Source organism: Ochlerotatus camptorhynchus, unplaced genomic scaffold, assembly GCF_037179485.1.
Source record: "Ochlerotatus camptorhynchus isolate MF236.1 unplaced genomic scaffold, CSIRO-AGI_Acam_v1.1 ptg000089l, whole genome shotgun sequence".
NCBI classification, from domain to species: domain Eukaryota; kingdom Metazoa; phylum Arthropoda; class Insecta; order Diptera; family Culicidae; genus Ochlerotatus; species Ochlerotatus camptorhynchus.
This window is the reverse complement of record NW_027040579.1, coordinates 3,420-16,057: the sequence shown is the minus strand read 5'-3', so window position 1 is coordinate 16,057 and position 12,638 is coordinate 3,420. Positions and strand designations below refer to the sequence as shown.

General features: G+C 40.6%; 1 protein-coding gene across 3 annotated transcripts in view; it reads left to right on the top strand.

The window, feature by feature from the left end:
• The window catches only part of LOC135698528 (semaphorin-1A-like), a 251,870-nt gene extending 243,498 nt beyond the window's left edge, over positions 1-8,372 (top strand). For all 3 annotated transcript variants that reach the window (XM_065218546.1, XM_065218545.1, XM_065218547.1), the window contains 3 exons: positions 7,008-7,176; positions 7,253-7,520; positions 8,034-8,372. In XM_065218546.1, coding sequence (XP_065074618.1) covers positions 7,008-7,176; positions 7,253-7,520; positions 8,034-8,063 — 467 coding nt within the window. In that variant the 3' untranslated portion in view covers positions 8,064-8,372. The remainder of the gene's footprint in view (positions 1-7,007; positions 7,177-7,252; positions 7,521-8,033) is intronic.
• Positions 8,373-12,638: the final 4,266 nt, after the last annotated feature.

The window sequence follows — 12,638 nt, the reverse complement described above, 5'->3', positions numbered from 1 at the left end:
AAAAAGTTTCATTGCAAATCTTAATGTGTTATCTACCAACTTTGTGACCAAAGGTTGACTATTCAAAGTGATTTTATGAAGTTTGACTTAGTTTCATGCTCGAAGATATCTTAAAAAGTGAAATTTTCCAGTTTCTATTTTTCGCAGTTTACAGTTCTTGTGAAACAAAATAGATCAGTTTACACCTCCGGTGAAGTGAAAATCTGAGAGATATGCTCTTTCTCGAAACGTCAACTTTTCGCTTAGCTGCTGCTCTTTTCGCGAGCGCTGCATGCGTGAAAAAAGTAAACGTACACACCTATGTTTTATCGCTGAAAACCAGCAATATCTTGCTGGATTTTGCTGAGGTGAAAGTCCAGCAATCTATCCAGCAAAGTGTTGCAAGGATAGCAATTTTAGATTGTTTATACATATGTTTTAATAGTTTAAAAAACACATTTTATTACATATTCACCGATTACATCAAATCGACTACAATTTTGAGTCAAAGGAGTAAATAAACTCTTGTTGAGGAACTTTTGATGGGCCTCCCTGGGTGAGTTTTTAGGTGAGAGGACTGTAAAGATGAAAAGAAATGAGCTTTTCAAGTACGTCGACAAAGTATAGAATACTTACTCCACGATTCCAGCAAAATTTACGTCATCCTTCGCTTCTTAGACTGCAAAATATTCAAAACCGCGAACCAGTAATTTACCAACCAAACTGCGAAGACAGGTCCGAATTTTACATTTGATACAATTTACTGGAACATCCAGCAAAATATTTCAGATTACTGTTTTTCCAGTAAAGCATGATTTTGCTGGACATCATCCAGCAATTCGTTATGCTGGAACATAATTTCAAAATTTGGTGTGTAAGATTTCTCTGCTTCAGTGTTCACTCGGCTGTCGACAAAAGCAGGCCACTCTCGATGTGTGCCACGCGATCGTCTGTTTTCTCACCAGCAACCATTGTGTGGTCCTCTTCATTGTTCTTCATCAGCAGTTCTTTCGGTCGATGCGTCGTTGACAACCGTTTAGTGATGAGTGTGTGAATGCTGACCACGTTTTGCGTCTATTGCTGCAATGGAAGCGCTCTGATCCCCGTTGGCGTAACTGCCATACAATGAAACCACTGGAAGCGGCTCCAGTTCTGATGGAGGAGGCTTTTTGTATAGCGGAAAATAAAGTGTTTATTGTGTTGTGCCTTTTGACTATAGTTTTAAGATGTTGTTCACGTAGTAAAAACACCGTTTTGATAGCTCCAATTGTGGCAGCTTCAAAGCTGCAATTTTATTGAAGAGTTAGCTAAATTTATGTCGATAGAAAGAAATCAAAGTAACCTTACTTATTCGGTGTTTTCATCAAATTCTTCTTCGTAAAGTTTAATGAGCATCGATCTAACTGTCTAACTGTAATGATATACAATTTAACACTTCGAGTTCTAATTTTAGTAGTTTAAATTACCGTATTGGCTGCTTAGACTAACTAGAATTTATTTTTGTTATGCAACTTTCCAATGATTAGCTAAAATTAAAACACACTATAAGCACTAGTTTAACTCTAATTGCCGTTTTCTTACCTTTCCGTACCAATTAATACTCTTTTTCTTCTCAGCTTAGAGAATTATACAGTAATTATTCGGGCTCACTATCTTCTGTTCTAACTATTTATCAATTTACTTATTATTTTAAATAATTCATTTTTTCACATCTTCACTCACGCTATTTTATGATCTTTTTATGATCTTCTTCCCTGTTAGATTTCTTCTTCTTAAATTTTATCTGCTGCCGACACATGTCAAATATCCGTAGGACAGTCGGTATTGGGTGTCATCTTCACTACATCGTTGTGCCCAGGAAGTGTGGCAACATATGTATTGTATAGTGACCAAGAATCCTCGGCTCTGTAAAGTTAATTCGTTTGAGCCTTATCAAATAAATTTATAAACAACAAGATTTCGCTGGATCATATATGTTTACAGTTCAAAGCGAAGTGAAAAATTTGCCAATTGCGTTTTTCACGCAGGTGAAAAATTTAGTATTTTGTTTAAGATTTTCGCTTCGCTTCGATCTCTATACAGGCCTTATCTTGAATTCTAAGGCTGTGTTCCATTTGGTGAATTTTCACTTAAATTTGACGGATGGAAAATTTTCAAATATACCTGCTATTCCAGCAGACTTATTTCTGACAGACAAGCAATCAACTTTGACAGTCGCTTTCTTGAAAATCGGCCGATCAACAATAGAAGAATTTTCGAACATCTTAATTTATTTTCGAAGTGTAAAATTTCTTATCTTATCTTATCTTATCTAACACCAACACAGCCAGTTCTTGAAAGCATCCTGGACAGTGATGCAAAATATCATGACACTCACGTGACACTCGTCTTCGCATCAACCGACTATCGCTGACAGATCGTTTTGTCACGCGGGGGCGACCCCGGCGTAGTGGTCCATACCTCTCACGCCAAAGTCATGAGTTCAAATCTCACCCCCGGACAAGTCACGAATGAAAAAAAAAAAAAAAAAAAAAAAAACAGTTTTGTCACGCAGTGAGAGTTAGAGCCATGGCAAACAACAATCACCAGTAATGGTCGCTGCTCACAAGTAAAACGTTACACTCGCTGCTGATGATGAAAATCACAACGAAAACAGTGAAAACTTCTGCAGTACGATCATGAGAAATAGCGAAACGACAGAAGAAAATGAAAACAATGCCTACGCATTCCAAGTTCGTCTCGGCAGGCGCGACTGTGTGAGTTACAAACAAAGCAGGCAACATGAAACGGAAGCTGTTGGGCTCACTCACCAACACACTAACATAAGCAAGCAAAGCAGCAACTGCTTCAAAACGAGCACAGATGAGTGTCGTGATTGTCGGGAATGACCAGATCGGTGATGGATCACAACCGAAGACGACATTCACCAGTTGCTTTTTGCTTCTTTCGTCAACTTGATGGATGGTCATGGAGAGAGCTTCGACGAGCACATTGATAGGAATGTACAAAGCGTTACTACCATCAGCTGTTTGGCGATCGTGATTGTGTTAGGTCGCAACTCTGATCCTGGAAAATGATATATATACCTACATCATTTTTCTTGTCTATTTGATATATGTTTCACATCGAAGATGCGTCACACATATCAAAACGGCCAGGCCTACTGTGCAACATTTAAGGGGCAAGATGATTCAGAAAACATCGGGCCTGTTTAAATCGAATTTAAACACGATGCTTCAGAATCCAATAAATGGATGAAACGTGGACATCTCGTACCGTACGTTCCGATTTTGGTAATTATATGATTGGTTGGAAGCATCAAAGCTAGAAAGGTTAAGTGATGCTCCATTTTCTTCTGACGGTTGGGGCATGAGCACTAACTCTTGTCCAATCCTTTTTATGACTTATGGCTATAGCGCCATTACCCGCTTTCTGAAATGAGAAGAGGGAAAGGAGAAGGACAAAGGGAAAAGGATTATGTGAAATCTATGAACATAAACAATATTTTTGATTTGAAATATACAATATAGAAATGCATAACGGCGCGGTGGTCACTACCCGAGTCATGTCACTATTATCAAGTTATAAAAAGTAACAAGGACTAAAATGTGATCCTTTGATGACTGGAAAATCCTGATTCCCTAGTTGGAAGTTGTCACGACTAGGGTTCGGTGGTAGATCTTATACCAGTAACGCACCACAAAAAGGTGATCCCCCAACGTTACTGGTTTGAAAAGATAAAAATTTACAAAATGGAACGAACTCACCAAGTTTAGCCAATTGAACCTGAAGGCTGCTTGACATGTGTTGATGTAGAAGTCCAAATTGTAGACGAAGCTTGACGAAGATCAACATGAACTAGTCCGATTTATGGTAGCTACCCAGCTTGTTTCGGGATACCTCTGGAAACTGTTGCTCGAGTTGATTGGTGAACTGATAGGAACGATGGTGAACGACGTTAACCAAGCTGCTTATCGGCACAGACCACAAATGGAACCGATCCATAGTCTCGATTCCAAGAACGTTGAGTTCAGCGCTGCTCGAGATGAAAATGCGACCAGGCTTGGTAACATTTCCGATGGTGATCTCAGTCTGGAACTCGGCGAGAAGGTTGAGGTTGCCACCAGAAGCTGTGAACAGGCATGGAAAATCATTTGCATTCATTTCGTGCATTCATTTACATTCATTTGCCCTTAACTTTTTTATCAACAGAATTCCGCAAAATGATGTATAAAGCTTTTGTAGGTTTTGTTATTAGCTGCAAATTTTGTCAGCAAGTCAAATTCGTATCTCTTAAGCATAACGAACCAGAGCGAACAGAAGCCACTACTGTTTTTCATTGAATGTATTTTACATTCATTGAAAAACAGTAACAAGTTCTGCCCTCTCTTATTCGTGATGCATAAGAGATACAGATTTGAGTTATCGGCAAAGTTGTAGCTAATAACAAAACCTACAAATGCTCTTTACATCATTTTGCGGAATGCTGTTGATGAAAAAAGTTAGGGCAAATGAATGTAAATGAATGCATGAAATGAATGTAAATGATTTTTCATGCCTGGCTGTGAATGCAGATTCTTTCGTCGGTTGAGTGGGTTGTCCGATACTGATCCATGTCTCTTCTGAGATGATGATGGTGATGTCGGACGCTGAGTCGTGTTGAAGTTTTACTGCTGCACCATTCGAAGACGCCGGTTTGTTGCTGGAATAGTACCCTTCCTTGTGTCTTTTTTACTTGCATCTGGAACAGGTATGCGAAGCGAACGGACATCCACGAACATAGTGCTGGTCGCCACACTTCCAACATGGCATTTTCGGCAATTTTTAGTTCTTCTTAGAAGGAGGATTATTCTGGTTGCGAGATACAAAGTTGATTCTTCCACGAGGTTCTCCAGGGTTACCTTGCTGGCGGCTTCTCCCAATTCGTTGACTGCGGTTTCGTCGACTTCCAGCTTCGAGATCAGTCGATTTGAGTCCACAGACAAAAAGGAGAGCTTTGAATTGGTCCGGTTTGAGCTTGGACAGATCGCTTGCCAAGGACTCAATAATCTTCTCACTGCCAGTAATCGGATTTCACCGATTTTCCAGGTTTTCAATTGGCTGCCTCGTGATGCGATTCTTTAGCTGCAGGATGGCGTTCCAGAGTTCCACATCAGACATTTTCTTGCTTGAGGCTTCGAGATACTTGAGGGTCTTCGAGATGTTCTTATTTTCGAAGTGTCAAATTTAAGTGAAAAATTTCCAAATGGAACATAGCCTAAGATGACATCTGCTTCCAAGTGGATTGGCAAATTCTGCCGGTTAACAGCGCCACTTTGCGTTCAATTATATTCAAATCGTTTCTTGAGTAGAACGCATACTAAGTTGTCGAAGCAAAGTCGTTGCACAGTGAACCCTGGCTGGGAATTTCGCAGCAAACGGTGGAAGCTAACGATTTTAAATTGGTTCACTACTTGACTAGCCTATTGGTTCCAAGCAAATCGATTAACGTACCCCATTGTAGTCGAAATTCTAGTACTACACTATGTTTGTTTTGATTCGCTATGTAAGTTTGACAGATAAAATGAGGGGTTCGTGGATTTTCCAATGTTTCGAGGGGTGCATCGATTAGCTTGGGACCGAAGAGAGTACCAGAACTGAGCCAAAAAGTTGAGCACGTTTCTTCGGGACCTTCTGGTCTTAGAGTTACCTCTATGGGGATACCCCTCACCATCACTCTCCAACGATTAAGAGAGATGATTATTATTATTGTTAACACTAGTTTTGTCAACCCTGGCATCGAGAATCGCCCACAAATTCTCGATGGGGTTGACCCGCCGCTTTCGGTTAAACAGCTCGAATTTTGATTCGTCCGTCCAGAGAACTGCTTTCCAGAACTCTAGCGGTTTATCAGCATACTCCTTTGCAAACTTAAGTCGTTTGGCTTTGTTTGACTTGCTGATAAATGGACGGTTCCGGGCATATTTACTAATCAACCCCTGTGCTACGAGACGGCGACGAATATTTCGACCGGAAACTGATAGCTGAAGGCTTTCCTGGATCTCGCAGAAAGTTACCTTCGGGTTCTTCTTGGCTTCGCGCATGGTCCGAACGTTTTAAATTTCAGAAGTATTTTCCCAACCGCTGCCTTGCTGATACTGTACTTCCTAGCGGCAGCCCGGTGCGGTTCACCGATTGGCACATCACGAACCACCAATTTTCGGATATACAAGGAAATTGCTTTCGAAATCACTGCGTTCTCAATTTGTTTCAAGTGAATCAAATGCGATCACGTGTACAAATACACTAGGTCGAGCAGTTTGCTTCAAAATATCTCAAAATATGAAAACATAAACAATCGAGGGGTGTAAAAGTTTTTTCAGATACAAAAAATATATATTTAAAAAAAATTTGAATTTCAATTTGAAATTTGTCGAGGAAATGCGCGGTGAAAGGATACTGTTCGCGGACATTGCAGAAGTGTGGTTTACATCTCACTGCAGTCTGAAAAAGTGTGGTTTATATCTCACTGCAGTCTGAGTAACTTATAAGTCTTGATTACCTAAGCTTACACGGCGAATGAGCACGACTCAAATTTGAGTTTAGTTCACTCATAATCGCCAAAAGTGCAGGAACTCAGCGATGAGTAAAATTTGTCTCATGGTTTCCTGTGGAAAACCTAAAAAATCTTCCGGAAAATGAGGAAATTGACGAAAATTTTATTCAGTCTCGGAATAGTACCAATAGACTGAGTGAATCCTATCGTTACTTTTCTCAAATTCGGGAATTTTTTCTGGAAAATCCTGGAAACACCTGGGAAAACATGAGGCAAATTTACTCATCGCTGAGTTCCTGCACTTTTGGCGATTATGAGTGAACTAAACTCAAATTTGAGTCGTTCTCATTCGCCGTGCATGTTAATCTAGTGTTTAAAATCCCCTCGCCCTTCGCTTGTTCTCCACCCATTACTTACATTAATTTTAGAAACTTCAAAAGTGTCTAATACTAATAATACTAATGCCAATTTCACCATTTTCCTTTTACTACAGATCCGCTCGTTAAGGAAAGCGTCTCCATGGCAGCATTAAACTGGCAAATAAGCATCATGCTGGTGGTATTCTCGGTCATCATCGGCATATTGCTTGGTTTTTGCATCACTCGACAGGTCATCAAGAAGCAGTCCTTTCACGGCAGTGAGCATCGAAATCAGCTGAATTGGTATGTGCTTTAGCAATAGAAGAGGTGTTATTGATTCTAACTATCCATTTCGTTGCATTTTCTGTATCTCCCGCAGGCACCACACCAAGAACTTGAGCATGCTTTCGCAGAACCGCACCAGCGGGAAAGACGTGAATCTACTGATGAACACGAACACAAACACAAACACCGGCAATCAGTACCACACGCAGCAGCAGGCTATCGTCCAGCAGCTGCAGCAGCACCATCAGAACAATATGAAGGACAATATCGACTTTGATTTCAAAGATCGAAGCGTCGAATGCAAGAACTCGACGGAGAATCTGGAGAAGGACATCAGTAAAGGCATGGGCACGCTGCAGAAGGTGAAAAAGACGTATATTTGATAATAGAGACTGCTTTCGGTGATTGGGATAAATAACCGCTGCTAGCACGCAACCCCCACTTTTCCGGTACTACTTTCAGAAACAAATCGATCACGCAAAAATATTTATATCGCCACCTAAAACGGCATTACCTAGTTGAATCGCAAAATTCTATCATCTTCTTCTGCCTGTGGACTAGTTTTACTTCTTCAACTAAAGAAAGGTACAGGGATGAATGTCGTCTTTATCTGTATGTTAATAATTCTCTATATCCGAATCAACCATCAAGTACTAGATTTGGTTGGAATGTATCATCCGTAACCTCTATAATGCCATATAAACATGCTTTCAAGCACGCAAACAAACCTCAATCGTCAGACTGGTACATCGAGGCGATTTAATTCGAGAGCAATAATAACGATAGCATCCATCTAAACCGAATAACACACACACACACCACAAACCCGGATAATCGACACAGGTCATCGCAATAAGATTTTCTTTTTCCAACAGACTCCACAGTTGAAGACATTCAAGCCTTAGGAAGATATAGTTGATGTGAGAAAGAGAGAGAAAGAGAGTGTGATTGAAAACGAAGTGCTGCCGCCGAGCTTTGCCAATGCATGTAGGTATTAATAGTGGTACCGCAAACAATATGCAAAAGACGAATTTGGCGGCGATAACGATTAGGAACATTTGTGAGAGACTGTGTGCCTAGCACAAACCATCCCCAGCCAGCATACCACATTTGGTTCAAGTTGAGGCCTTACTCTGAAACGTGTGCCCATTCTGCACTGCAAGGTGCGATAAGCAGGGAAGTTAAACAATTTACCTTTAAAGAAATACAACAAATCGCAAATCAAAGTGCTATCCCAGACCTGGATGCCTTAGAAACACCTGGGAGGCGATTTGCCACAATCCATCATGTACGCGAACAAACATTTTCCAATTTCTCGTTTTACAAGATGAAACTGCGGAAATTGGTGGCCAAATTTTTAGCTGCAGGCGCGAACGACCGATCAAAATTAGCTAGGTAGATTTAGTTTCGCTTGTTAATAGGAAAGTTCTTCCAGTAGATGATTGTTTTTTTTTTGTCGACATTGATTAGGCACGTTCCAATTGAGTCGAGCCTAGCTCGATTGACTAGGCTAAGAATAAAAGTGTGATTGCATGCGAGTACGGTTGTATGAATGAACGCCCGCACATGTTTTAGGTGTGTTATTTTGACTGCAAGCCAGCGTTACAATCAGAAGCCGAAAATTTGGCTCCATTTTCGCACACTCATCCATCTTTCATTACATTAATGACAATTTTAGTGAATAGCAAGTACTTTTATGTTTACCAACTACGACCTTAATTCAAGAGCAGATCAGGTTTACAAATGCGCAAGTATTCTTGACCGTTCACGCCAGCGTTCCGAAACTCTGACGCGAACGATGTGTTTTTTTTTTTTTTAATTATATTCAATAGTGTCTAATTGCTCAAGAATCTCGAACGAAAATACTCGTGAAGTATTTATAATATGACAGACAAACTTGCAACGGGCAATACAATGACGTATTCTTAGTTTGTGTCACCCACCTTTCCAGGAGAAGCAATAAATTAATTATAGTTTGTCAGTATCATCAAACAATCCATCAATTTTGTTTTTTCTTCGTACGCATGCATCATTTCGCGCATTTAGGCTATGTTTGTGCAAACATGTGCGAACGAAATAAGATTTTAATATATTTATATTTAGTTAAATATGAACAAAAAAAAATGTGATACTCTGAGTATTTTTTTATTTTGTATTTTTTAGATTTTAGCACGCGAAAATTGTAACATATACTGTGTTGTTTCGATTCAATAGTTCATAGATGATATTTTTTTTAGGGAATCGTTTTTTTCCTCCATCCAAACGGTATGAATCGAAAATATTAGGAAACGTTTTTGACAGCTGAGTAATTTCATGTTTTAGTTTAAGCTGAAAATTTAAACAGTAATTTATCTAAAATGGAAAAACCAGTTATGTAAAAAAAAGTGACCATTGTAAATAGTTAATCGAATAAGCATCATTCAGATTATATTAAATATACATAAAAAATGAACACACAGTGTTTTGTAACAATAGAACAAAAGAAACAATCGAATGAACCTGTGGACAGTGGTAAATTTTTCCGACAACTTTTTTAGTTTTTTTTTTTTTAACACGAAGTGTATTTGCAAAAATGTGTTATTAATATCTCATTGACAATTGTACTGACAACTTTCAGCATCCTGATGAATTTGGGCATCTCGTTTTCAGTGTATCAGCTTCTAGTTCGACTTTTTTTTCGTAGCTATATTTGTTTCAAATTCAAGCCTTATTACGGGTGTCACTACACGGTGATTAGGAAGTGATACTCAGAATAAGAGCCGTGATTGCCGTACAAATCAAATGGGAATCACTTCACCGTGACGACAAGTGACAAGTTTTCACCGTGAAGTGACATCCATAATAAGCCCCTACATTTCATTTTAATCTAGGTGCTCCAGCTACTACAGCAACTTACCAGCCTTAATTTATTGTTCGATGTCACCGATTTGAGCCAAACTTGGCCAAAACCCGAGCCAAAACCCTTATTTTGGAGTTCTGAACAAACGCCTATTTTTGATTTTGCTCAATAATGTTAGGTACATACATACATTTATTTGTACAACATCACATTTAACATAAGACATAGATCACGCTCTACCTGGTCCGCCCATCGTGCTCTCTGCGCTCCACGCCTTCTTGTGCCAACCGGATCAGTAGCAAACACCAACTTTGCAGGGTTGTTGTCCGGCATTCTTGCAACATGCCCTGCCCACCGCATCCTTCCAACTTTGGCCACCTTCTGGATGCTGGGTTCGCCGTAGAGTGCAGCGAGCTCGTGGTTTATTCTTCGCCGCCACTCACCGTTCTCCTGCACACCACCGAAGATCGTCCTTAGCACACGTCGCTCGAAAACTCCGAGTGCTTGCAGGTCCTCCTCGAGCATAGTCCATGTCTCGTGTCCATAGAGGACCACCGGTCTTATCAGCGTTCTGTGCATGGTACATTTGGTGCGGGGGTGAATCTTTTTTGACTGTAGTTTCTTCTGGAGCCCGTAGTAGGCACGACTTCCACTGATGATGCGCCTTCGTATTTAACGACTCACATTGTTGTCAGCCGTCAGTAAGGATCCAAGGTAAACGAATTCCTCCACTACCTCGAAAGTATCCCCGTCTATCGTGACATTACTTCCTAGACGAATCCTGTCATGTTCGGTTCCGCATACTAGCATGTACTTTGTTTTTGACGCACTCACCACCAGTCCGACCTTTGCTGCTTCGTGTTTCAGGCGGGTGTATAGTTCTGCCACCGTTCCAAATGTTCTTGCGCTAATGTCCATGTCGTCCGCAAAGCACACAAATTGACCAGATTTCGTGAAAATCGTACCCCGGCTGTTGAGCCCGGCTCGTCGCATTACACCTTCTAGAGCGATGTTGAAGAGTCCGTCACCTTGTCGCAGTCCCCGGCGAGATTCGAATGAACTGGATAGTTAACCCGAAACCCTTACACAGTTTTGCACACCGTCCATCGTTGCTTTGATCAGTCTGATCAGCTTCCCAGGAAAGCGGTTCTCGTCCATGATTTTCCATAGCTCTGTGCGGTCGGTATTCACGGCATTTCTGGAGGATTTGCCGTACGGTGAAGATCTGGTCCGTTGTCGATCGGCCGTCAATGAAGCCGGCTTGATAACTTCCCACGATCTCGTCATTTTAGGTGATAGACGACGGAAGATGACCTGGGTTAGCACTTTGTAAGCGGCATTCAAAATGGTGATCGCTCTGAAGTTCTCACATTCCAAATGGTCGCCTTTCTTGTGAATGGTGAAGATTACCCCTTTCTTCCACTCCTCCGGTAGCTGTTCTGTTTCCCAGATCCTGACTATCATCCGGTGCAACGGGCCAAATATGGCCAACTTTTCTGGGCCCATCTTGATGAGTTCGGCTGCGATACCATCCTTACCAGCTGCTTTGAGCTGCTGAATGGCATCCTTAACTTCCCTCAGCGTGGGAGTTGGGTCAGTTCCATCCTCTGCTGCACTGAAGTAGTCGTTTCCTCCATTACGCTGGTCTCCCGTACCTACACTGAAATAAATTCAAAGATTGTTTTTATGTGCCCCACACATGAATTTTTGCAATGTGATGAACAAATGCTATTTATGTGTCAGACACATACTTCATACAAAGATGAATACTAAGATGAAACCACAAACGAAGTGACAGACGGAGCGGCTCGAAAACTTTGGTGACTAACCTGCTATTGCAATTTTTCAGTGTACCACATGGCAACACCACTACTACTGGATTGTACCACATGGCAACACTACTACTAGATTGAACTAGCATTTTCATCAAATGTACTAGAATGTTTTGGTTCTATCTCTTTCACTCTACTCAAAACTGAAATGCATAAAAAAATGACAAAATGATACGCACTCTTTGCACACTGTCAAAGAATCATTGTACACAAAATCAACTTTGTTCAAATCAAAACAAAAAAACTAACCCATCTGGTGGATGATGGCACAAGCTTCCAAGAAAATTCTATTACAGTGAACCACATTATTTAAATGGATTTCTTCGCCAGTTAGTCGTCTGTCACTTCGTTTGTGATGAAACTGTCGGAAGAAAAACTTTCTATTTTAGTGTTCTCTTTCACGGTCCCTTCCATCCAATGAATACCCCTCGTATTCAAGGTAATTTTGTGGTTTTGCTGCCCCCTCGATAGAGATGAAATTTTGCGCTCATTTTTATCAAAACAATCACACCAAAATCAGAGATGTCCCATTTTTTAATTACTCGATTAACAACTAATCGATTATTTTTTTGTTCGCTGTGCTGCCACTTTTCCACCAATGAGAGTGCAGCACATGTTTGGAACGATCGGTGATGATCCTCTGGAGATGTTAATGCTTATATCGGCATGATATAACCACAAACGAAGTGACAGACGGAGCGGCTCGAAAACTTTGGTGACTAACCTGCTATTGCAATTTTTCAGTGTACCACATGACAACACTACTACCACTGGATTGTACCACATGGCAACACTACTACTGGATTGAA